Source organism: Mustela nivalis (assembly GCF_964662115.1).
Source record: "Mustela nivalis genome assembly, chromosome: 9".
In the NCBI taxonomy this organism is placed as follows: domain Eukaryota; kingdom Metazoa; phylum Chordata; class Mammalia; order Carnivora; family Mustelidae; genus Mustela; species Mustela nivalis.
Window position 1 is genome coordinate 111,941,015 of NC_139028.1, and position 27,687 is coordinate 111,968,701.

A 27,687-nucleotide genomic window follows, 5' to 3' on the forward strand; every position below is an offset into this window, starting at 1 on the left:
GTTTTATAGGATAGCTGTTGATCGTTGTTTTGTTATATATTTTGTGTGTGTGTGTGTGTACATCCTGTGTGTATGTAACTTGGAAAATGAAAAGCATGCTGCTTGGCCTCACTAGTTAATGTGTGATTGTACCTGGTAAACAAACTTTTTTCTTTCAAATTCTGACCATAGAGGGATTGAGCTCTCTTTGCTCTGATGAGCCACCTTCAGAAATTATGACTTCCTCCCTTTTTTCGTCTTCTGAAATGCGTAACACTGACCTTACTATACCACACGGAGAAAAAAGCAGTGTGTTAGGCAGCCAGCCTATTTTAGCCAAAGAAGGAAAAGACTGTTTGACCCTCCTAGATGCGAAAAAAATGGAAAAGCCTCAAGGGACCAATAAAGGCATAGCATGCTCCCCAGTTTCTGTTGCAGAAGGCGTTGAGTATAACCGTCCTTCCATTCCAGCCAGTTTCCCAGATCGTCCTGCTTTTCTCTCAAAGGAAGTTGGTCTAATGGAACAGCAAATAAATAAAGATCAAGAGTCCAAGAACCCAAATGAGGTAGCAGGAACCGATGATAAAACCGGCTTGGAGGTTACTGACAAGTTCACTTTGCCTCCAGCCCAGAAACCACTCACCCAGGAGCCTAAGGCACAAGGCGTTTGTACATATTCCTTATCCCCATCTGAACTTTCAGGAGGTGATATTACTGAAAAGGATTCCCCCGAGTCACCATTTGAAGTAATTATTGACAAAGAAGCATTTGACAAAGAATTTAAAGATGCATATAAGGAGAGCACAAATGATTTTGGTAGTTGGGCAGTGCACGTTGATAAAGAATCGTCTGCAGACATTTTGTTGGAGTCTAATGACAAATTATTTCCGCTGAGAAGTAAAGAGGCAGGGCGCTATCCAACTTCTGCGTTACTCACTAGACAGTTTTCGCACACAACTGCAGCGCTGGAAGAAGTGTCTAGATGTGTGAATGATATACATAACTTTACTAATGAAATACTGACTTGGGATTTGGTTCCCCAAGCAAAAGAAGAGAGCAAGAAATCTGATTACATCACAAAAACTACAGGACTTGATAGGAGTGAATATAATTCAGAAATCCCAGTTGTAAATCTTAAAACTAACGCTCACCAGAAATTTCCCATTTGTTCTATTAATGGGAGCGCTCCCATCAAATCAGCAAGTGACTGGGCACCGACCTCTCTCCCACAAGAAAATGCTGTCATTGAAAAACCTATGCCAGACTGTCTCCATTCCGCAAAGGAAATTAGTATCAAAGGCATGGGAGGCAGTGTGCAGAAAGAAGATAATACACTTTCAGAGTTACCTAGATCGCCTCTTGAGAAAGGTGTCTCTTTGGGTTCTGGAGTGGCCACTGTGAAAGTGGTCTTACCTGACGGCCACCTAAAAGGTGACGTGAACTGGCAGAGCTCTATGTTAGCAGAAGCCACAGAGGCTGATAGTTCTGGTGAGTCTGATGACACAGTAATAGAGGACGTCCCAACCAATATTTCATTTGAAAGTAACAAAGTTCAGGCTGAAAAACCTGTTTCCGTTGCAAGCACTATTGTAAAAAGGGATGAAAGAGAAATCGAAGAAATTGTCGGTGGCAGCAGGGAAAGTAAAACATGTGAAACCTTTGAAGGGCCAGTCAGTGGCTCTGAGGCAGCACAAGTTCAGCCTGATAGTCTTGAAAGGAGTGCAACTGGGGAGGCGGTACGTTCCCAAGTACCTGATCGGAATGGCATGTCGGGAGACGTGGGGCAGTCAGGCAGCATAAGCGAAGTTGCTCCTGAAAAGCCCGTTGCAACTGAGAAGCCCAAACTTCCTTCAGTTCTGTCTCCAAGTGTTCTTAAGGAGAGAGAATTCTCATTACATGTGACAACTTCTGCCTGTTTGGAGTCAGTACATGAAAAAAGTGTTAAAAATGCAGATGATTCTTCCCCAGAGGACCTGATAGCAGCCTTTAGAGAAACCAGAGTGGAAGGAATTGCAGATAAACGTGCAGGAAATGCCTTTCAGGCAACATCAGAGAAGACTTCAGACTTTAAAGCTTTGGAAGCCTTGCATGAAACTGAATCAGGTGATTCTGAAATTAAAGACGGAACAAGCAAACACCCTGAACAAAGCAGAGAGACTAACGACGGAAGTACGGTTCTGGATGTTTTCCCTGCCCAAGGTACTCCAGCAGCATCTCTTGACTTAGAACAGGAACAGCTCACAATCAAAGCTCTTAAGGAGCTGAGTGAAAAGAAGGTTGAGAAGTCAGCTTCTGTACCGGGTAGTGCAGAATCTCCTCCTGAAAAAGTATCCAAGCAGATTTTCACATGTGATCCAGAATCTTCTTGGCTTCAGAGATCGTCTGATGTCCTAGAACACACAGAAGTTAATGCTGGATCTGATCTTGGGATTTCCAAGAAGCCCACAATTAGCAAAGAAACCACTAGGGTAGATACTATTTCGAGCCTTAGTATGACTGAAGTGGTAAACAAGCAAGTCCTAGCAAGACTTCTCACAGACTTCTCAGGTAATCATTTACATTAGAAATACTGCATGTGATTAATTCTGCTGTGGTTGATTACTTATTAGAGTGTCATCTGATTTTATGTCACCAAAATTATGGCTAGAATAAAAACAACACTGCATAATGGGGAAAGGTAGAATTTTTTGTGTGGTTGCCTTGATTGGTCTCTCTTACACAAAAATTTCCCAAAGCAGTAGACCACTTTTTAATACTCTTCTTAAAACATTTTTTATGTTCCAGTTTTTTCTCCCCCGTCAAGGTTCTCCTTTCCTTACAGGTTGGCCCTAGAGCAGTTGCTGCGTTAAGAATATCCTTAGACATTTATTTATTTAGAAAGCTTGCTTTTAAATCTCCATTATAGTAGAACTGCTTGTTACCACTTGGGTTTTTGGCTCTGAAATCTATTTAGCAATCAAAGATCAAGGAATTCCAGCTGGGAACGACAGCAAATGAAACTTTTAATTAATGTGATCTTATACTACAGAGATTTTACACTCTGAAAGTAGGTAACCAGTAATGTATTATAGTACTGTTTCATGAGTATTGCTTAAGAGAAGTCATGCATTCTTCTACTTTGGACCTTACTGAATACCCTTTAGGCCAAATTTATTGTGTGGTACTGGAAGCCCTTCCCGTTGTCTTGTCTGTTTATTTGAATGATTCCTTTTCTCGAAATCAGCCTTTAGTTAAATTACTGCAAATGCTGTCTGTTCTGGGATCTTGGAAGGTGTAAGCAGAAAAGGATATTTAAAGGCTTCCAAAAGGGACCCACAACCTCTACGTTGTGCAGTCACTCTTAGGTGCTACGTAGGGATCTGTGGTTTTGCAGGCTTCTCTGACAGTAGATCCCTCTTTTCGAATGAAATGATATACAGAGTTATACTATTTAAAATAAAAATAAGATTTTTTTGTTGGCATAAACTTATAAAAGTGATTATACCACTCCCCCCCCCCCCCATAAACATTGTATTTTGCATAGAATGGGGAGGAGGTCCAGCCCTTAGCGACCACTGACTGTTCTATCCTGGTGGCAGCCAGAGCACTGCTCAGCTCCCCCTACGGGGGTGTCTGTCAAGAGCTTGTCCTTCGCCAGTGTGATGTGCCTCATTAGGTGCCCATGCCCTCAGCATTGCCTTGGCTTGCTCATGTTCTCCACCTGTGGCCCTGGTTGAGGTGCATGACTGTGGGGGGTCTCCAGAGCCATGGCCGCTGCCCTTCAGCCGCGGCACCTTTACCTTTTATTTCCTTACTGAAGACCACAGGCAGATTACTTAGTCTTTCTAAATTTTAATCTTTAAAATAGAGATAATCGTGCTTACCTTATGATATTGTGGGGATCAAATGTGGACATGCAAGTGATGCAGTGCTTAGCACATAATAAATACTCATTTAACACAAAGTACAGGACCTGGCATATGGTAGGTACTGGGTAATTATTTGTTAATTGTGAGTGAATTGTTCAGTATCAGTGAAAACATTGAGACTGTTTTATAAACTGAAAAATTTGAAGAAGCAGTGAAGGATGACTGTTACACTCTAGTAATTGAAGATCGCTGAGCTTGGATAGAGGAGTGCTGAGTTTTCATTGTTGCTTTATAGCTTCTAGAAGGCTTTGAGCAGTTAAGTGTATTACCTTTTGGGGCCTCAGTTTCCTTCTCCATAAAGTGAGGATGTTTCAGGAGATGATCTTCAATATAATTTTCATAATGTGACTCTGACTCTGGTATATTCTAGGTTTCTTTGTAAATTGTTGTCATAATTCTCACAGGTTGTTCTTTTGAGTGATAAGGCATATGGGAATTAGGCTACAAGAATTTCAGTGTCTAATTTTGGCAAATTCCTGCTTTAGTGTGACCTCAGATAACTCACCTAACTGGTTTGGCATCTTCCTTTGTTAATATGGTAATGATTATTTTGCTCTGCTTTATGATGTTGTAGTAAACAAAGTATTGTGTAAATACTAATTATTAGTAATTCTTAACCGAGTTATTTAATCTATTGTGAGAGGTGAAGAGGGCTATGGAAGCTTAGGATATTTGTCACTGGCCAAATTCTATCATTAGTAGACATTTTTAGATGCTAATTAAACACCAGTATAATTAGACCAAGAAGCTAAAGGGCTTTCCTTTGCAGACTTCAAAATAGAAAACCTTTTTAAGTTGTCTGTCTTTATGACTAAATCTTTTAAAATATAACTACTTCAGCAAAATACATCAGTCTCTAGTTCTGAGTAGTAAATCTGAATAGTCTTCCCTTTAAAGTAAAACCTGTTCTGTAATTATGTTCTGCCTGAAATTATGGGGAAAATAGGCAAAAGAAACAATGAAAAATAATAGTGGGGTTTTTTTTTGCTGTCTTATGGGATATTGTGTACAAGTTTGTAATGAAGCATACACTTCATTTCCTTTATGATGCTACTATATATATATATATAATTCAATAATTATGGTATGATCTATGGTATAACGAATCATTTGGGGAAAATTTAGTTCCTTGCTCATATACCTAACTTGGTGAAGACAGGTTTTTGGGTTTTAGTATCCAGATTGGCAAGAATACAAGGAAATAGGCAGGTAGATATTTTGATGATAGGTAGATGTAAGTTTTTACAACTTTTCTGGAAGGCATTTTGGCAGTATGTAACAGAGTCCTAGAACTGATCTAGCAGTTTTGTTTCTAGGAATTTATTCTAAGGAAAAAAAATTATGTACAAAAACAACTACAAAGTTGTGGAAGTTTTTGTTTTTTGGGAGGTTTTGGGCTTATTTATTTATTTATTTATTTTAGACTTTATTTATTTTGGGGCACCTGGGTGCTTCAGTCATTAAGCCTTTGCCTTTGGCTTATGTCATGGTTCCAGGGTCTTGGGATCAAGCCCTGCATCAGGCTCTCTGCACAGTGGGAGGCCCACTCCTGCTTGTGTTCCCTGTCTCCCTCTCTTTCCAAATAAATAAATAAATAAATAAATTTTTAAAAAAGATTTTATTTACTTAGAGAGCTCTAGCAGAGGAAGAGGGAGAGAGAGAATCTTTTCTTTTTTACTTTTAAAAATTTTTTTAATTTTATTAACAATGTATTTTTATTAACATAATTTTATTAACATGCATTATATATGTATTATACATTACATATAATGTAATATAATATCTTATTAAAATATAATGTATTATGCATATATACATATAATGTATAATGTGCTTTTTAAATTTTTATTTTTATTAACATATATTATATAATATTTATTTTTATTAGCATATAATATATAGCCCCAGGGTACAGGTCTGTGAATTGCCAGTTTTACACACCTCACAGCACTCATTATAGCACATACCATCCCCAGTGTCCATAACCCAACCACCCTCTCCCTACCCCTGGCAGCCCTCAGTTTGTTTTGTGAGATTAAGAGTCTCTTATGGTTTGTCTCCCTCCTGATCCCATCCTGTTTCATTTATTCGTTTCCTATCCCCCAAACCTCCCACATTGCCTCTCAACTTCCTCATATCAGGGAGATCATATGATAGTTGTCTTTCTCTGATTGACTTACTTCGCTAAGCGTAATACCATCTAGTTCCATCCACATCGTCACAAATGGCAAGATTTCATTTCTTTTGATGGCTGCATAGTATTCCATTATGTGTGTGTATACATATATATGTGTGTGTGTGTGTGTATACACATACCACTTCTTCTCTATCCATTCACCTGTTGATAGACAACTAGGTTCTTTCCATCGTTTGGCTGTTGTGGACATTGCTGCTATAAACATTCAGGTGCACATGCCCCTTTGGATCACTACATTTGTATCTTTAGGGTAAATACCCAGTAGTGCCATTGCTGGGTTGTAGGGTGGCTCTATTTTCAACTTTTTGAGGGACTTCCATGCTGTTTTCCAGACCAGTTGCCCCCAGGTTGCATTCCCACCAACAATGTAGGAGGGTTCTTCTTGGGAGAGAGAGAATCTTTTTTTTTTTTAAGATTTTATTTATTTATTTGACAGACAGAGATCACAAGTAGGCAGAGGCAGGCAGAGAGAGAGGAGGAAGCAGGCTCCCTGCTGAGCAGAGAGCCCGATGCGGGACTCGATCCCAGGACCCTAAGATCATGACCTGAGCCGAAGGCAGCGGCTTAACCCACTGAGCCACCCAGGCGCCCCGGGAGAGAGAGAATCTTAAGCAGGCTCCACACCTGGCATGGAGCCAGTATTGGGGCTAGATCTCATGAGCCTGAGATCACAACCTGAGCCAAAATAGGGTCAGATGCTTGGGATGCCTGGGTGGCTCAGTCAGTTAAACGTCTGCCTTCCGCTCAGGTAATGATATCAGGTCGTGGGATCAAGCCACACATCAGGCTCTGTGCTCAGCAGGGAATCTGCTTCTACTCCTATATTCTCCCCCTCTCTCTCTTTCTCAAATAAATAAATAAAATCTTAAAAAAAAAAAAAAAAGATGCTTAACCACCTGAACCACTCAGGCACCCTTCAAAGATGTTTTTATAGTGCTCCTTAAAATATTGGCAGGTTTATTGGTCAGTGTCTTACGACCTATCTGTGCAATCAAATATTATGCAGCCATTGGAGTTGTTAAAGGTTGGTTTTTTTTTTTTAAGAAATGGAAAAAATTTTAAAGGTATGGAAAGATATACACTAATATTTCTATATGTATAGTTAACTTCTGTGGATTAACATTAATGGTCATATTTGCTTCCAAACTAAAGAACACTTTGATTACCACCTGACCCACTTAATTCCCTCTTCCCTTCTCCAGAGGTAACCACCATCATGGATCTGATAAATCCTTCTAGCTTGTTGTAAATGTATGCGAATGGAGTATTGTTTAGTGTTTTCAGACCTTTATTAATATCATCTCTTTTTTTAAAAAAATATTTATTTGACAGATAGAGATCACAAATAGGCAGAGAGGCAGGCGGTGGGAGGGGGGGACTGGCAGGCTCCCTGCTGAGCAGAGAGCCCAATGTAGTGTTTGAATCCAGGACCCTGAGATCATGACCTGAGCCGAAGGCAGAGGCTCAAGCCACTGAGCAACCCAGGCGCCCCTAGTATTACCATCTTTGTTATGCAACTTGTTTCATTCCCATCTTTGTTATGCAACTTGTTTCATTCGACATTAGGGTATTTTCTTAACTCTTTCATATTGAAATATATAAAATTTGAATGAAGTGAATAATTTATTCATTTTAACAGCTATGTGTAGTAATCATTTTATCTATGTTATTTCCCTTTTGATTAGGATGTGGGTTATTTTCCATTTTTTACACTTAGACACAGAGCTGAAATTAACATCTTTATAATTGTCTGATTTTACACATACACAGATATTTCTCTAGGGTCAGAGTGCCATCACTTACTAATTTAACTTCTAGGTATGTGCATTATTTTTTTTTCTTAAAGATTTTATTTATTTATTTGACAGACAGAGATCACAATTAGGCAGGGAGAGAGGTGGGGGAAACAGGTTCCCCGCTGACCAGGGAGTCCAGTGTGAGGCTTGATCTCAGGACCCTGAGATCATGACCCGAGCCGAAGGCAGAGGCTTAACCCACTGAGCCACCCAGGCGCCCCTCACAATTTTTTGTTTTTAAGTCCTCTCTACACCCAGTGTGGGTTCAAACTTACAACCCCAGGATCAAGTCACACACTGTACTGACTGAGCCAGCCAGGTATCACCTGATGTTCATAATTTATTAATAAAAATTGTATTATTGAACACCTAGCAGAACTTTTATCATATATATGATGAATGATTACAGTAAGAAGACACATGTTAGAAAAGAAAGTATTCAGAATAATTATTAAAAGTGAATCTAGGGGCGCCTGGGTTGCTCAGTGGATTAAGCCGCTGCCTTCGGCTCGGGTCATGATCTCAGCATCCTGGGATCCGAGCTCTTCATCAAGCTCCCCTCTTCAGCAGGAAGCCTACTTTTCCCTCTCCAGCTCCCCCTTACTCGTGTTCCCTCTCTCATTGTCTCTCTCTCTGTCAAATAAATAAATAAAATCTTTAAATAAAAAAAATGAATCTAGGGGTGCCTGGGTGGCTCCATCAGTTAGTTAATTGACTCTTGATTTTAGCTCAGGTCACGATTTCAGGGTCATGAGATTAAACCCTTCATGGGCTCCATGCTGAGCGGGGAGTCTGCTTAAGATCTCTCTCTTCCTCTCTGTCTGCTCCTTTCCCCACTCACACATGCACACATGCTCTCTTTTTACTTATATTTATTTTTATTTTTTTATTTAAGATTTCATTTATTTGACAGAGAACAAGTAAGCACGAGCAAGGGGAGCAGCATGCAGAGGGGGAGGGAGAAGCAGGCTCTCTGCAGAGCAGGGGGCCCGACCAGGGTTCAGTCCCAAGATCCTGGGATCATGACGTGAGCCGAAGGCACATACTTAACCGACTGAGCCACGCAGGTGCCCCCTCTCTCTTTTTGAAAAAGAAAAGTGAACCTATACTGGGGTGCTTGGCTGCTTAGAAGAAGCACGTGACTTTTTTGATTTTGGAGACATAAGCTTGAGCCCCATGTTGGGTGTAGAGATTATTGAATAAAACTTTTAAAAACTTTTATTTTAGATTTATTTATATATCCACACACAGTGAAGCTGAAGGAAATTTGTAGAACAGTCACATCACAATGGGTTTTCTTGCAGTATGGTCAAGTAAACTTTGCTGGAACTGACCTTTCTTGCATATAACTATACATTTTGGACAAAATTGGAAGAGAAAAAAAGACCTGAAGGCACTGGAAAATGAACAAAAGCAGGCAGCTTCTGAAAAGGAACTGACCCTTTTAAGAAGAAACAGCATGGAATGTGTTTTCCATTTTAACTGCTTTTAGCCAGACAACAGGCTGAAGTTCGCACCTGGCAGGTTGGTTAAAACTTTCATAGAAAACTTGTAAGAGGACAGAATTTGGGTCAGCCACAACCATTCAGCCACTGGAAAGGTTTGGAGGAGTCCTGGAAAGGAGAGATCTAGAGAGTGAGAACCTAAAATTCTGTATACATATTCTCTATACACCTCTGTTTAACCCTTGAACTATACACGCGCATGGAAGACTACAAGCAGCTCAGCTAAAGAGAAAAGAAGGGAACTAAGTGATGCCCAAGAGGCAAGAGTTTGCAGTTTGAGTCCAGCCAAATTTAACTGCATGCTGAGAGATATATAAGCACTTTCCAGAAGAATATAACAGAGCCCATTATGTACAACATAATATTCACAGTGTCCAAGATAAGTGCAAAACCACACCTTTTAAAAACTAGGAAGATACGACCCAAACTGAAGAAAAAAGACAAGCAACAGAAACCAACTTCATTTGTTAGGATTCGGAAATGGGTTTTAAGGCAGCTATTCTGATGAAATAAAGGAAGGTACACTTGTACTGAAGGAAAAGAAAGGAAATCTCAGTTGAGAAATAGCGCCAAGAAGGAGCCAAGTGGGAACTGTAGAAGTGTAAAGTACGGCAGCTAAAATTAAAATTCATCAAGTGGTCTAATACAAACAAAATGGAGACCACAAAGGGAAAAGTCAGTGAATTGTTGATAAATGAGCTGAAAATCATTCAACCTGAAGAACAGAAAGAAAAATCCATTACTGAACCTCAGGGACCTTTGGGACATTATTTATAAGATTTAACTCACAACTGGAAGTTTCAGAAGGAGAGGAAAATTTGAGAGACACAGAAACATATTTGTTGATAAAATACTTTAAAAACTCTCAGGTTTATAAAAAAACACATTTGCTGTTTAAAGAAGCTTAGTGACACCTATTGGGATAAGGACAAAGGAAAAAACATACCTTGGTACATATGTCAGGGGTCCCCAAGACCACTTCAGGCTCAGTTATTTGCTATAAGGACTTAGAGGATTCAGAAACTGTTAGGCTTAGAGTTACCAGGTTATTGCAACAAAAGGACATATTAGAATTGGCAAAGGGAAAGGCATGGGATACAGTCCAGGAGAAACCAGGTGCAGGCTTCCAGGTGTCCAGTGGATTCACACAGAGATGCCTTTAATTTTCCCATCAGTGATGTGACAGCATGTGTGGCGTTGCCAATATGGGAAGCTCACTCGGTGTTTGGTGTCCAGAATGCCATGCAGTGCCCACATGACTCACCTCGGCTACTCAGACCCCCCAGAGCAACAACAGATGTTTGCCATAAATCATATTGTTAGGGCAGACTTACCTGGTCACACTGGTACAGCATGGCTCAAGTCCTCAGGCGTACAAAAACACTTAGCAGCCAGAATATCTCAAGGGCTCAGAGTTCATGTCCCAGCTACCAGCCAGGGGCCAGTCCTAAAGACAGACCTTGGCCTGTGCAGGGTTTGAGCATTTCTGGCCTATTGAGTTAACCCTTTCCTACACGGTATTGTTTTTAAATTACTGAAGCCAAAGGTAAGGAGAAAATATTAGAAGTGGCTAGACAACGATGATACGTAAAAGGGAGACAATAATTAGAGTTAGCTTCTTACCAGCAACCACAAGTGCCAGAAGACAGGGAAATAACGTAAAGTGCCAAACAGGGGGAAAAAATTGTTGACCCAGATCTCTCTGTTGGACAAAAATACCCTGCAAGAATGAAGGCAAAAGAAAGACATTATAAGATGAAAGAAAACTAAGTTGTCTCTGCACTGTAAGAAACACTAAAGTTCTTCAGATTAAAGCTAATTGATACCAAATAGAAACTCAGACCATCAGGAAGAAAGAGCATTAGAAATGCTAAGTATCTGACACAATATTAAATTTTTATTTTCTCAGGGTGCCTGCTGGCTCAGGCCGTAGAGCATGACTCTTGAGCTTGGGGTTGGGAGTTCGAGCCCCACATTGGGTGTAGAACTTACCTTAAAAGAGGCGGGGACCTGTGTGGCTCAGTGGGTTAAGCTCCTGACTCCTGGTTTTTGGGTCAGGTCATGATCTCGGTCCTGAGATTGAGCCCCACCCTTATCGGGCCCCACACTGAGCATGGAGCCTGCTTAATTAAGATTCTCTCCCTTTCACCCTCCCTCAACCCTGCTGCTCAGGCACACACTCTTTCTCAAAAAAGGGGGCAGGGGAGACCTAAGTCAATTCTGTCGTTATGTTAATAGACTAAAACACTACAATCAGTAGAGTGGCAGACTACCTAAAACTGCTATACCCAACATATCCTGACTATAAAAGGTGCACGATAAAGACACTGATAGGTAAAAAATAAACAAATGGAAAAATATATACCAAAAATATATATAAATGAATACCATGCAAAAGTTAAGCGTAACAACAAAGGGTGTTACCAGAAATTTAAAGTGATATGTTGTCATGATAAAAGGTCTCAAGAAATCTTATAGTCATAAAGGTGTATGTGCCTGGTAACAGCTTCAAAATACGTGAAGCAAAAATTTACGGAATTAAACAGGCACTTCTAAAATCATAATTGGAGATTGTAATACCTTTGTCAGCAGTTGATAGACCCACCCACACATGTGCGTACACACACTGAGCACAAAATCAACCACTTTGACCTAGATGGTATTTATAGAGGACTATCCTACAATGGCAGGATACACACTCTTTTGCAATTAGACAAGAAATACATTTACCATATGCTAGACCATTAAAAAAAAAAAAGTAAATTTAAAAGATTAAAAACATTTAAAAGATTAAAAACCCAGGGCGCCTGGGTGGCTCAGTGGGTTAAAGCCTCTGCCTTCGGCTCGGGTTGTGATCCTAGGGTCCTGGGATCGAGCCCCACATCGGGCTCTCTGCTCCGTGGGGAGTGTGCTTCCTCCTCTCTCTCTGCCTTGCCTCTCTGCCTACTTGTGATCTCTCTCTCTGTCAAATAAATAAATAAAATCTTTAAAAAAATTATTTAAAAAACCCATACAAAATATGTCCTAAGACCATAATGAAATCAGATTTCTTTTTAATATTTTATTTATTTACTTGACAGAGATCACAAGTAGGCAGAGAGGCAAGCAGAGAGAGAGAGAGGAGGAAGCAGGCTCCCTGCGGAGCAGAGAGCCCAATGCGGGACTCAATCCCAGGACCCTGAGATCATGACCTGACCCAAAGGCAGAGGCTTAACCCACTGAGCCACCCAGGTGCCCTGAAATTAGGTTTTAAAGCAATAAAAATAAGATACTAAGAAAATTCCTAAGCATATGGAAGTTTAGCAAGCTGCTTCACATAATGTGTAGCTCGAAGAAGTTGCAGGAAAAAAATTTTGATGTTTTAAACTGAATGAAATTTATATAGATAGCTTTGAATGCTTACATTAGAAAAGAAAAAATCGGGGCGCCTGGGTGGCTCAGTGGGTTGGGCCGCTGCCTTCGGCTCAGGTCGTGATCTCGGGGTCCTGAGATCGAGTCCCGCATCGGGCTCTCTGCTCAGCGGGGAGCCTGCTTCCTCCTCTCTCTCTCTCTGCCTGCCTCTCTGCCTACTTGTGATCTCTGTCAAATAAATAAATAAAATCTTTAAAAAAAAAAAAAAGAAAAGAAAAGAAAAAATCTACATTCAGTGGTCTAGGGTTTCAACTTAAGAACTTAGAAAAAGGGGCCCCTGGCTGGCTCAGTCTGTAGAGCGTGCAGCTTTTAGATCTCAGGGCTTTAAGTTGGAGCTCCCTGTTGGGTATAGAGATTCCTTAAAAATAGTGTTTCAAAAAAAAAAGTCTTTTCAAAAACTAGAAAAAGAAGTGCAAAGTAAATCCGTAATAGAACGATATTAAAAATAAGCACAGAAATCAAGGGAATAAAGAACAATTAACAAGGCCAAAATTTGATGCCTAGAAAAGATAAGCAAAATTGATTTCTTAATTAATCAAGAAGAGAACCAGAATACCAATATCAAGCATGAAAAAGGGGTTACTACTTCAGATACTATGGATATTAAGAGGATAATAGAATATTATGAACAACTTCATGCCAATAAACTTATCAACTTTGATTAAATGAACAAACTCCTTGAAAATACAACTTATTGAAACTTAACACAATTTCTGTTAAATTAATTTTCAAAAATCTCTCACACAAAAACGTTCAAGTCCAGGGTTTTACTGGCACTCTAAGGAAAAAAGAGGAGAGAACACTTTGTAACTCTTAGACAAGAATGTAGTAATACTGAAACTCGATGAAGACATTGCAAAGAAAATTATAGACTAATACCGCCATGAGCATAAGATGAGAAATCCTTCACAAAATATTAGCAAATCAAATCAGCCATGTATCCAAAGGTTAATGCCCCTTGGCTAAGTACAGTTTGTTCCAGGAATACAAGCTTAAGACCGTAGAATCAATCAGCGTAATTCACCACATTAATATAATAGAAAAACTGATTATTTCAGTCACTACAGAGAAGGCATTTGAAAACGCTCAACATCCTTTTTCTGATTTAAAAAAAAAAATTTTTTTCAGCCAGCTAGGAATAGAAGGTAATCTCCTCAGTCTAATACATGATATTTATTTAAAACTCGGCTGACATCTGGGGCGCCTGGGTGGCTCTTGACTCTCATGGTACAGAGGTTGCCAAGAAGATGGCGCTAGAGCTAAGGGAGATGAGAAAATGAAACTTTCAAACAGTAGCATCAAAAGCATAAGATAGGAATAAATTTAACAAAATAATGTGTCAGTCAGTCCTCTGTACTCAAAACTGCAGAGAGAAGCTTAACTGTCTGAAAGGAAAGCTCTGCTATGCTTATGGATTGGAAGCCTCATTATTGTTAAGATGTCAGTCCTACCCAGATTCATCAATGGATTCAATTGAAAATCCCAGAAGAATTTTTTTCTGTAGAAATTGATAGGCTCATTCCAAAATGTCTTTGGAAATACACACAACCTAGAAAATCCAAATCAATTTTGAAAAAGAACAGTTGAGGACTTGGAATACTCACTTCAAGACTTAAAATTCCAGTAATAAAGACATTGTGGTACTTGTAAAGGAGTCAACAAATAGATCTAAGAAACAGAGGATTCAGAAGTAACTTACCACAAATTCAGTAACTTATTTAAATCAGCACTTCAGTTACCTTGGAATATTCATGGATCAGAAGGCTGGGCACAGGTTAGCTGAAATTAAGTGTGCTCTGAAAATACCAGGTGTGAACAGGATTGTGATCTAATCGGAGACTTGGGGTTCTCTTCATGGATTATTGGCAGAGTTCAATGCCTGGAGGCTGTAGGACCAATCCCCCATTTTCTTGCTTGCTTGCTGTGGGCTGGGATTGTACTCCGCCTATAGTCTCATAGGCCTTTCCTAACATGGTAGTGTGCTTCTTCAAAGCTATCAGGAGAATTTCTCTCAAGTCTACTACCAGATCTTACATAACAGATAGAAATACAAGAGTGACTACTGTCCTATCAGATTCACAAGCCCTGCTCACTTTGGAGGCAGGAGGACCTGCACACCAGTCAGCAGGGGTCTCGGGAGCCATCTTCGCATTCTGCCTTCCGCAGTCCCTACTTCACATGATATGCAAAAATAAATTTAAAATGCATCAGAGACCTGAATACAAAAACTAAAACCACAAAACTTTCAGAAGAAAGCATAGAATATCTTCATGAATTGGGGGCTTAGGCAAAAGTTTTTTACACCATAGAACGCACTAGCCATAAAAAAAACTCATTTAAAAAACTCGATAAATTGGACTTTGTCAAAATTAAAATCTGCTAATTAAATGATGCCACTAATAGGCAAAGCATTGACTAGGAGAAAATATTTACAGAACATGTCTAATGAAGGACTAGCATCTAGGAAATATTAAAAACTACATTTCAACAGTAAAAGGACAAACAACACAAACTGAGCAGAAAAGATTCTGACATCTCACAGAAGAAGAACAAATGACCAGTAATCCAATAAAAATGTGTTCAACAATGGAGTCTTCCCAGAATTAAAATCAAAATAATATATTGCTGTACATCCATCCAAATGGCTGAATAAAAGACTGACAACACCTAATGTTAAGTTGTGGAACAACTTAAATGCTCATGAATTACTGGTAAGAAGGTAAAATACTCCTGAGAAAGGTTGGTCAGTTTCTTAGAGGATTAAACATGCCCTATGACCTTGTAACTCCACTATGGAGAGATGGAAATGTGTTCGTACAACAACTTGTTATGTTCATAGCAGTTTTAATCGTCATAGCTCAAAATTGGAAATAGTGAGTTGTCCATCAGCATGGGAGTATAGAACCTGTGATATAGCCTGCAGCAGTATTCATGATTCTCAGAAATTATGCCCAGTGAAAGAAACAATACAAGAAATTCATACTGCAGGATTTCATTTAGGTGAAACTATAGAAAAAGCACACTGGGCCACCTAGGTGGCTCAGTGGGTTAAAGTGTCTGCCTTTGGCTCAGGTCATGATCCCAGGGTCCTGGGATCAAGCCCCATTATCCAGCTCTCTGCTCAGTGGGGAGCCTGCTTCCTGCCTCTCTGCCTACTTGTAATCTCTGTCAAATAAATAAATAAAATCTTCTAAAAAAAAAAAGAAAAAACTGCTCTATGTAGGAAAAAAACCAATTACTTCTTGGGATGTTGGCTAGGAAGGAACATGAGGAAACTTTTGGGGGTAATGATGATGATCTGTATTTTGATGGAGTTACATAGGTGTACTGTCTGTTCAGAGTCATGAGTGTATTGTGTATTTCCATGTATACAGATTTTAACGTCAAAAGGAAAAGAGTAAACATTGCACTTCAGTTGGAACTGGAGTAGATTTCCTCTTGGTGATTTACTTTTAAATACATTTCTGAAAAATGAAATGGACTCATGGACAGATACAAGGGATAGTATGTAATTGCATACAGGTTTCCCCTACTATCCAAAAGTAGGGCATTCCTAAGAAACCTTTGATGAGCCAAAACGAAAAGTGAAGATTATCCCCCCCCCCTTTTCCAAGAGTTCACATTAAGCCACTTTGCTCTTATGAAAGACTACGTTAGTACCAATTTTTGCCTACTGAAAGAATCCAAAGAGGATTTTTGCTTTTATGAAAAAAGCCATGAGCATGCCAGTGTAGGTTTTTTTTTAAAAGCAAAGTGGCTTAATATGAACCTTGGGGAAGCAAGGGATACCTGTGTCGTAAAACATCAGGAAATAGTGGTGATGGTTGCACAGCAATGCACATGTGCTTAACATCACTGAGTTGAATACTTGAAAATGGCTAGATGGTAAATTTTATGTTACGTGTATTTTACCATGATTTTAAAAAAAAAGGAATATGGTAAATGTAAGTAGTGTTTATATGGGGTGTTCACTCTGAAGTCATCACCTTTGCAATATGGTGGGGGGAAATAAAGCAGAGGGAAGAGACAAGCTTTTCCAGTTATTAAATAGATTTGTATTATTTCCGTGGGGGAAACACTCAGTAGAGCTGCTGGGGAAATGGAGAGAATGAGATCTCAAAAGTCAGGGGTATGTGTATGACCTAACACTTTATTTTATTTTTAAAATTTCTTTTGCTTATTACTGATAAAGATTTTAGAGATTGCCAGCTTTTTTAAAAGATTTTATTTATTTATTTGACAGAGAGATCACAAGTAGGCAGAGAGGCAGGTAGAGAGAGAAAGAGGAGGAAGCAGGCTCCCTGCTGAGCAGAGAGCCCGATGCGGGACTCGATCCCAGGACCCTGAGTTCGTGACCTGAGCCACCCAGGCACCCCATTTATTATTTTTAATTATATTCTTTAGATAAGTTCAAAAGTTACATTTTCCGATCCACCTAGCGATTTTGGGTGGAGAGGTAGTCAATGCCGTTTTGTGCTGTGTGCTTTATAAATCTGAAATCAAGGGCAAAGGGAATGTTAGGTTATTTTAATAAAGGAAAAACTCTTTTTTCTTGACAGTCTAAGAGGAGTGCTAGTTTGAAAGGGATTCCTACAGATTTCTTTGGCCTGCTGTCAGGTGTGTTCATGGCCGAAAGCATGTATGTCTATCTTTTACAGTAACAGCTTCATGTTTGGTATGATCCTTCTGTGCCTTTTTGAAGGGAATGTCTTGAGTTAAGGATAAATCTGTAGCAGAGCAGTCTATTAACCCATTTCAGCAGTCACAAAATTTGGATCTAAATATGTAAACACATTATCCAATGTCTTTTACAACTCAAAAAGTGGCTTCATTTATTATGAGCTATTAATGTAAAAGTCATCAAAATCAATGTGAAAATACATATCTTTCTTCATGTAAATAATTGTTCATATAAAAAAAACATAACTGCCCATTTCCCCACCATTTCCCCTTTATTAATGAATAGTTTCTCTTCTGTCATAAAGCCTGGCTTTTTTTTTTTCTTTTTGTTATTTCACCTTTAAATTTTCTTAGAGATGTATATTACAAATTTTGAAAAACTAATGAATATAGAACGAGTTGAACAGACTCTTGAGTTGTGGATATATATATATATATATATATATATATATATATATATGATTTTATTTATTTATTTGAGAGAGCACAAATGGTGGGGAAGGGTGGGGTGAGAGGGATAAGCAGACGCCCACCCCGCTGAGCTTGGACACCCCCTCCCCCCGTCCCCAGCCCCAGGCCCCATGACCTGAACCAAAGGCAGACACTTAATCAACTGAGCCACCCAGATACCCCGAGGTGGAGATTTAGTTAAAGTTGATTAACTGCTAAAACCTAAAATTTCTTAACATATTTCTTTCTTTTCAGAATAAGCATTTCAACAGCCTTTTCTTCCTTTGGAGAGTAAAATCATTTGACTTATGGGAAAGGCTGAATGAAGTTAGAGTTAAACCAGGAGCTTTCCCCAAACTTAGTAATAAAAATCAATAGGTAGGGACTCAACAAGATTTGCTCACCTTCTCACTTGGATGGACAGGTACCATCCATTTTCTTTTTCATTAGCCTTGAGCTCACCATTGGATGTGTTAGTGCCCTCTTTTGGCATAAAGCGGGTACTGCAGTTGGCATTCTTAATATGGGCAAGAGCTAAACATCCTTTTTTCTTTTAAAAATTTTTTAAAATTTAAATTCAATTAATTAATAAAATATGTATTATTAGTTTCAGAGATAGAGTTCAGTGATTCATAACTCCCAGTGCTCATTATATCACATGCCCTCCTTAATATCCATCACCCAGTTCCCCATCCCATTACCCCCTTCCCCTGCAGCAGTGCTCAGTTTGTCTCCTATGATTAAGAAGCTCTTACAGTGTGTCTTCCTCTCTGATTTCATCTTGTTTTATTTTTTCCTCTCTTCCCCATAATCCTGTTTTGTTTCTTAAATTTCCATATATGAGTGAGATCATAGATAATTATCTTTCTCTGATTGACTTACTTCGCTTAGCATATTATCCTCCAGTTCCATCCACACTATTGCAGATGGCAAGATTTCATTTTTTTTATTGGCTGAGTAGTATTTCCGTGTGTGTGCGTGCACGCACATGTGATACTAGATACAAGTCAAGTACATTCTTTGCAAATACTTTCTCCAGTCTGACTTATTTTTTATTCTTTTAAGTGTCTTTCAAAAAAGCCAAATTTTTAATTTTGATAAAGTATAATTTATCAGTTTTTTCTATTACATGCCAGATGTTTATTTTCTTCTAGTAGTTATATAGTACTAGGTTTTACATTTAAGTCTTTGATCCTTTTGTGTTCATTTTTGCATATCACATGAGGTGTATAGATCAGAGTTCGGGTTTTCTTGCATATGGATGTCCAGTTCAGACACAATTTGTTGAAAGACTTCTTTCTCCACTGAATTGGTTCTGCAATTTTGTACAAAAATAATTTGTTCATATATGCATGGATTTATTTTGGGACTTTGTATACCATTTCATTGCCCTTGTCTTTCTTTAAGCCATTGCTGCACCATCTTGATAATGGTAGCTTTATAGAAGTCTTGAAATTACATAGTGTTAGTCTTCCAACTTCATTCTTTTTCAAAGTCAGTTTGGCTTTTTTCGGTGCTTTGATTTCCTTAGGAATTTTAGAATCACTTTGTCCATTCCTACAAAAATACTTCCTGGAATTTTTGTTGTAACATCAAATTGTAGATAAACTTGGGGACAATTAGCACTTGTTAAAAACTGATTTTTCAGTTTTGAGCCTTTGAACCCATAAAAACAGTATAGCTTTCCATTAATGTAGGCCTTCATTAGTTTCTCTCAGCTATGTTACACAGTTCAGTGTATGGATTTTGTCAGAGGGTGTAGCTCAGTGGGTAGAGCATTTTGACTGCATCTTTTGTCGGATTTATGCCTAAGCATCTTATATTTTGATGCTATTTTAAATGGTATTTTCAGCTCAATTTCTGGGTAATACTAATACATGGAAATAGAACTGATTGTATATATTGACCCTATATCTTGCAGCTTTGCTAAACTCACTGGTTCTTTCAGCTGTTCCGTCGATTGCATCACGTTTTCTAAATAGACAGTCAAGCCATCTGTAAATAATAGTTTTACTTCTTTTCCAATTTGGATGTGTTTTCTTTCCTCTGCTTGACTTGCTACACTGGCTAGAACTCTTCATACAGTGTTCAATAGAAGTAGTGAGAGAGAACATCCTTTCCTCTTTTCATTAAATAGGATATTAGCTCTAGGTTTCTTGGAGATTCCCTTTGCCAAGTTGAGGAAATTCTATAACCTAGCAGCTTGCTACTTTTGAAAGGTTGCTGAAACCTTGCTAAAATATTCTATCAGAGGGGCTATTAGATTTTCTTAAATGCCTTTTCTGGGGGCGCCTGGGTGGCTCAGTGGGTTAAAGCCTCTGCCTTCTACTCAGGTCATGATCCCAGTGTCCTGGAATAGAGCCCCACATCGGGCTCTCTGCTCAACAGGGAGCCTGCTTCCTCCTCTCTCTTTCTCTCTCTCTCTGCCTGCCTCGCTGCCTACTTGTGATCTCTGTCAAATAAATAAAAAAAAATCTTTTTAAAAAATGCCTTTTCTGTATCTTTTTTGAGATGATCATATGATATTTTTTAGTTTTAGTATATCAATGTGGTGAGTTAATAGTGAATGATTATGAATGTTAAACCAGTTTTGCATGTTTGTGGAAAAACCCCACTTGGTCACAGTGTATTCTTTTTATATATTGTTGGGTTTGATTTACTGAAATTGTGTTAAGGAATTTTTGCATCTCGGGGGTGCCTGGATGGTTCAGTTGGTTAAGTGTCGCCTTCGGCTCAGGTCATGATCCCAAGGGTCGTGGGATCGAGCCCCACATCAGGCTCCCTACTCAGTTGGGAGTCTGCTTCTACCTCTGCCCCTCCCCTTCCTTCTGCTCATGCTCTCTTGCACACATGCATGCACGCTCTTTCTCTCAAATAAAATCTTAAAGAAAAAAGAAATTTTTGCATCTGTGTTCATGAACAATATTGCTTGGTATAGTTTTAGAGTCTAGGTAATGCTGGCCTTCTAAAATGTGTTGAAAGACATTACCTTTTCATTTTATTGGATGAGTTTTTGTAGAATTGGAATTATTTCTTGTTAATGTTTGGCTGAATTCCCCAGTGATGCCATCTGGACCTGGAATTTTCAGAGTGGGAAGCATTTTATTTGTTTTATTTCTTCAATAGATAGGGGACTAGTCAGTTTATTTTTAGAATGAACTTTGGTAGTTTGTGTCTTTGGAAGAATTTGTACACTTTATCTAAATTATCTAATTTAGGGGTGCCTCGGTGGTTCAGTGGGTTAAAGCCTCTGCCTTTGGCTCAGATTATGATCCCAGGGTCCTGGGATCGAGCCCCACATCAGGCTCTCTGCTCAAAGAGGAGCCTGCTTCCCCCTCTCTTTCTCTGCCTGCCTCTCTGCCTACTTGTGATCTGTCAAATAAAAAAAAAAAGTAATAAATAAATAATCTAATTTATTGGCATACTGTTGTTCATAATACTCCTCTTTTTTTTTAAAGATTTTATTTATTTATTTGACACACCATAGAGAGAGCACAAGCAGGGGAGCATCAGGTAAAGGGAGAAGGAGAAGCAGGCTCCCTGCTCCCTGATGCAGGACTGGATCCCAGGTTCCTGGGATAATGACCTGAGCCAAAGGCAGACGCTTAACCAACTGAGCCACCCAGGTGCCCCCTTTATTATCCTTTTAATGTCTGTAGAATCTGTAGTGATGTCACCTCTCTTATTCTTGGTACTAGCAGTTTTTTTACTCTTTCACCTTTTCTTGATCAATCTAGTTAGAGTTTTATCTGTTTTACTGATACTCTCAAAGAACTGTGGCTTCATTAATTTTCTGTTATTTTTCTGTTACTTGTTTCACTGATGTCTGCTCTGATTTTTTAAAAAAGATTTTATTTACTTATTTGAGAGAGAGAGACCATGAGCTGGGGGAAGGGCAGAGAAACAAGCAGACTCCCCGCTGAACAGGAATCCTGACAGGGGGCTCAATCCCAGGACCCTGAGATCCTGACCTAAGCTGAAGTCACTCAGCTGACTGAGCTACCCCAGTTCCCTGATGTCTGCTCTGATTTTTACTATTTACTTTCTTCTGTTTCTTAGGGTTCAGGCTCTTTTTCTAGTTTTTTTAGGGTTGCAGCTAAGATCGTTCATTTGCTATCTTCTTTGTTAACACAGACACTTTCGTACTCTATATTACTTTAGTTGGATCCCACAAATTTTGTTGGTGGTGGTTTTTTTTTTTTAAGAACCCACAAGTTTTTATTTTCATTCAGTTAAAAACACTTTCTAATTTCCCTGTTGATTTCCTCAGAAGTGTGTTTAGTTTACAAATAATGGTTTCCCCAAGCTTTCTTTCCGAATATCTTTTGTTAGAGTTTCTAATACAAATACCTTGTAGTCAGAAAACATAAAAGTGACTTGAATCCTTTAAAATGTTTTCGGGGTGCCTGGTGACTCAGTAGGCTATATGCCTGGTTCTTGATTTCTGCTCAGGTCATGATCTCAGGGTCATGCGATCAAGCCCCATGTCAGGTTCCACGCTTGGCATGGAGTCTGCTTGAGGTTCTCTTTCTCCTTCTGCCTCTCTCCCTCCCCCACATCACGCGTGTGCATGTGCGCTCTCCCTCTCTCTCAAAATAAATCTTTAAATGTATCAGGACTGTTTCATGGCCCAGGATTTGGTTTGACTTGGTTAATGTTCTGCATATCCTTGAATGTGTATATTCTGCTGCTGTTATGCAGTGTTCTATAAATGTCAAGGTCAGATTGGTTAATAGTGTTTTTCTTCTGTATTTTTATTGATTTTTCTATCTACTTTCTGTCTTAGAGAGAGGGATATTGAAATTCCTTTTTTTTTTTTTAAGATTTTATTTATTTGACAGAGATCCCAAGTAGGCAGAGAAGTAGGCAGAGAAGCAGGCAGAGAGAGAGGAGGAAGCAGGCTCTCCGCCGAGCAGAGAGCCTGATGCGGGGCTCAATCCCAGGAACCTGGGATCATGACCTGAGCCGAAGGCAGAGGCTTTAACCCACTGAGCCACCCAGGCGCCCCGATATTGAAATTCCTAACTATATATATTATGCCTTTATTGAGGTATAATCACATATACTATATATACAAATGGGTTTATATAATATATATTAAATGTATATAATATATAAATGGATTTATATATAAAATCCATTTAAAATGTACAACTGAATGTTTTTTATCATCACTATCCAGTTTTAGAACATTTTAGTCCCCCTACAGAAAAGAAACCCCATACTCATTAGCACTTACTCTGCATTTCCCACCACCACAGCCCTAAACAACAACTAACTGTATTGCCTGTGCCTATAGATTTGCTTATACCAGATATTTTACATAAGTGGAATCATGCAATATATGGTCTTTTATAATTGGCTTCTTTCACTTAGCCTGATGTTTTCAAATTTTAGCCATGTCTAGCAGGTAGTGCTAGAACCTTTTTATTACTGTGTAATAATTACATTGTATTGATACATACTGCATTTTATTCTGTTCATCAGTTGATGGACATTTGAATTGTTTTCCCTTTTTGGCTATTGAGAATAATGTTTCCGATAAATATTAGTGTACACAAATTTCTGTGTTGTATGTTTTTATTTCTTGAGCATTTGCCTTAGAGTGGAAATGCTGGGTCATATAATAACTATGTTTAGCTTTTTGAGGAACTGCCAAACTGTTCTCCCAAGTGGCTGCACCATTCTTCATTCCCACTAAGAATGTAGGAGGGTTCCAGTTTCTCCATGTCTTTGCCAGTCGTTGTTACTGTGTTCTTTATGGTAACTCTCCTGGTGGGTTCATTGTGGTTTTGATTTGTACTTCCCTAATGACCAATGATGTGGAGCATCTTTTTATGTGCTTATTGGGCATTTGTAGTCTTCAGAGAATTGTCTATTTACATCCCTTGTCTATTTTGCAGTTGGGCTATTTTTTAATTATTGAGTTTTGTAATTCTTTACGTATTCTCATTATTATATTTTGGACACAAATACCTTATCAGATACATAATTTGCGAATATATTCTGTCACTTTCTGACTTGTGTCACTTTCTTGGGACCATTTACAGCATAAAGTAATTTTGATGTAGTGCTGCTTCTCTGGTGTTTCTTTGTCACTTGTTCTTTTGGTTGATTCATCACTGCCTAACCCAATGTCACAAAGATTTACTCCTGTTTTCTTTTCTTTTTAAGATTTTATATATTTATTTAACATAGAAAGAGCACACAAGTAGGGGGGAGGAGCAGAGGCAGAGAGAGAAGCAGGCTCCCCACTGAGCAGGGAGCCCAAGGCCGGGCTCGATCCCAGGACCCCGAGATCATGACCTGAACTGAAGGCAGACACTTAACCAACTGAGCCACGCAGGCACCCCTTCTGTTTTATTTTTTAAGTTTTTAATTTCGGTTCGTTAACATACAGTACAATACAGTGTTATATATTAGTTTCAGGTGTACGGTACAGTGATTCAGCAATTCCGTGCATCTCCGGTGCCCATCACGAGTGCATTCCTTCATTTCCATCACCTATTTAACTCCTGTTTTCTTCTAAGAGTTTTAAGATAGCTTCTCACTTTTCTGAAACAACTATTTATCTTTTTCTTTTTCTGTAAATCTTCTTCACCATCTTGCCCCCACCTCAGCTGGTAACCTCAACACTTTTTCGTTGAGAAACTAGAAGCATTCAGAAAGAAATCCCTCTTCCTGCAGTCTTCACATCTGTGAACTGGCCTGTGCCTCTCATCTTCGCTGCTCTAACAAGGGTCAGCCCCTTCATCTGGGCTCTGGATCTCTATCCTGCCTTTCTTCTAACTACTTTTGCTGCCCCCTTCAGCCTCTCTCTGTTTGTGTCCTCATATAAGCATGCTTTAGTGTTTCCCATCTTTGAAAAGCTTTCCCTTGGCCCAAATGTCCCTTCTCCCCTTCACAGCCAGACTTCATAGGCATTTCTTCTCACACGGCCTCCACATCTCACCACTGATTGCTCTTCCGCTCCCTCCAATTCCTTGTGCTCGTATCACTCCACTGAACAGCTTTTTTTTTTTTTTTTTTTTTAAGATACTATTTTATTTTGACAGCATGAATGAGGAGGGGCAGAGGGAGAGAGAATCCCAGTCTCAGGACCCTGACTGAGATCATGACCTGAGCCTAAGTCAAGAGTTGGGCGCCCAGCTCACTGAGCCACCCAGGTGTCTTGCACTGAATAGTTTTAATCAGAGCATCAGCTTCTCTCCATGTTGCCAAGTCCATGGTTACCTTTTTCCTTATTCAAGCTCAGCAGAATTCGCTAGTTTCCACACCTTCTCCTCAAAGTACTTCTCTCTCCACTTCTATGATACCATACTCTCCTAGTTCTCTCCTGCCTCCCTGGTGATTGCTTCTGTTTCCTTCCACTAGCTCCTCTAGTTTTACTCCATTATTAAATATCAGAGTGCCATTGAATTAAGACCTGGGCTGCCTTCCCTATCAATCGTAGGTAACCTCGTCCATTTTTTATGACTTCTAAATATTATTTGTGTGCTGGTGAAGTCCAAATGTATATTTCCTGCTCAGACTTGTCCTGTGTGCTGTGCACTGGTGGATCTGCTTTCTTTAATTACGGATATCTCGAACATCCATCCCAAAATTAAAATGCTCTGTCCTCTGCTCTTCCTTAGCCCACCTCATTAAATGACACCACAGCCATCTATTGTGTCCCACATTTAGTCCACCACCAGGTTCTACCTGTTCTACCTCCAAAATATAGCTCTGATCTGTCCACTCTTTTCCATCCTGACTGCCCCATCCTAACCTGAATGACCATCATCTTGCACTTGAACCTCCATGTTAGCCTCCTTACGGTCTCCCTGCCTATACTGTTGCCCACCCCAACCCATTTTCTATGCAGTAGAAGTGTTCCCTCTTTTAAAAATACAGTGTACCGTGTTACTCTCCTGCTTGACCTTCAGCGGCTTCCCATTTCACCTGAAGTTAAAATCCAAGCTCCTTACCTTGCTCTTTGAAAGTACTCCATGATCTAGCTCCTGCCAGTCTTCAGCCTTGTCCCATCCTCTGGCTTCTTGCATGACCAGCTCCTTCTCATTTTTCATATCTCACTTTTCATGTCAGTCTTCCAAAGAGCCTTTTTCTGACCGCTAGATTCGGTTGTTCCTGTGGACTCACACATTACTCTCATCGTGGCACAATGGATTCATATCCTTGTGGGCCTCTGGGACAGGTGACACTTAGCTTGTTGCTATTCATGCCTCTCTTTCCGCCTGGGAAGTAAGTAAGGATCTTGTTCACCTTGCTCACTGTTGTATTATATTCCCAGTGCCTAGTACTTGCCTGGCACGTGGTAGGCACTTAAGCTTGCTGAGAGAGGCGGTGGGTGGCTCAGTTAGTTGAGCAGCTAACTCTCAATTTCAGTTCAGGTCATGATCTCAGGGTCATGAGATCAAGCCCTGCCTCAGGCTCTATGCTCAGTATGGAGCCTGCTTAAGATTCTCTCTCTTCCTTTGCCCACAACCCTCCCCCTCCTGCACACACTCTCTTTCTCTCAAAAAATAAAAATAAAAAATCAAGTTTGCTGAGAGAAGAGGGGGCTGGGAAAGGAAGGAAAAGAACACATTGAAAATAAGGAATTTCCTGGGCGCCTGGATGGCTCAGTGGGTTAAGCCTCTGCCTTCAGCTCGGGTCATGATCTCAGGGTCCTGGGATCGAGCCCCGCATCGGGCTCCCTACTCAGCGGGGAAGCCTGCTTCTCCCTCTCTCTCTGCCTGCCTCTCTGCCTGCTTGTGATCTCTCTCTCCATCAAATAAATAAATAAAATCTTTAAAAAAAAAAAAAGAAAATAAGGAATTTCCCATTTTTAAAAAATTCTGTACTGAAGTAGGAGGAGCAGATAAATGAAAGTAGAAGAGAGAAAAAAACATTTTATGGAACCAAACCATTGCAGTGTCTTGGTGCTTTTCTGGTTGTGAAGCAAACACTAAAACCAAGTCTAGAGGCTTCACCATTTTAAACTTTCAGCAGCTGCCTCTTTTATTGCCCCTTTCTTTCTTCCTTCCTTCCTTTCTTTCTTTCTTTCTTTCTTTCTTTCTTTTTTTCTTTCTTTCTTTCTTTCTTTCTTTCTTTCTTTCTTTCTTTCTTTCTTTTTTAAGATTTTTGTTTATTTATTTGAGAGAGAGAGAGAAGGAGAAGCATCAGCTCCTGCTGATCAGGGAGCCTGATGTGGGGCTCCTTCCCAGACCCTGGGATTATGACCTGATCCAAAGGAGACACTTAACTGACTGAGCCATCAGGTGCCCCCTTGCCATTTTCTTCATGTGTTTTGTCCTACTAACTTGCCCTTGACAATCAGAGGACAGCACTTCCAGACTGTGCCACGTTCCTTTATTTGGTATCGTATCGTATTATGTACTCAGATCCTTGGTCCACTGTACTTGATGGGCTCCAGGTGCAGAACCTTGGCCTCTGTGAGAGGAAACAAATGCAGACTGTGGTTAATTAGCCCATGCTTTAAGCACTTAACAGCAGATCTGAAGAAAAATAAAGCAGAATAAGGAGATGGAGCGTGATCAAAGGAGGGGTATGTTCAGTGGGATGGGCAGTCTGGGGGCAGTATCCCATGAACCAGGACCCAAATGAGGTGAAGGAACAAGTCATGTGACATTGTGGAGGAAAAGCATCTCAGCCCGAGGTTTGAGGGATTAATCAGCCTGTTCTTTCCCTCTGTTATAGCCCCTTTAATCAGTGTGCCCCTTTTCTAGAGACCATAATTCTACCATTGAGTTTTGTTTGTT

The 27,687-nt window shown here is 39.6% G+C and overlaps 1 protein-coding gene across 3 annotated transcripts in view; it reads left to right on the forward strand.

The window, feature by feature from the left end:
• Positions 1-27,687, forward strand: part of RTN3 (reticulon 3) — a 66,944-nt gene that overhangs the window by 24,897 nt on the left and 14,360 nt on the right. Inside the window, exon 3 of one of the 3 annotated variants that reach the window (XM_082748186.1) lies at positions 172-2,526. The exons of the other annotated variants lie outside the window; for them this stretch is intronic. Within the exon in view, the coding sequence (XP_082604312.1) occupies positions 172-2,526 (2,355 nt within the window). The remainder of the gene's footprint in view (positions 1-171; positions 2,527-27,687) is intronic. 3 annotated transcript variants of the gene reach the window in all.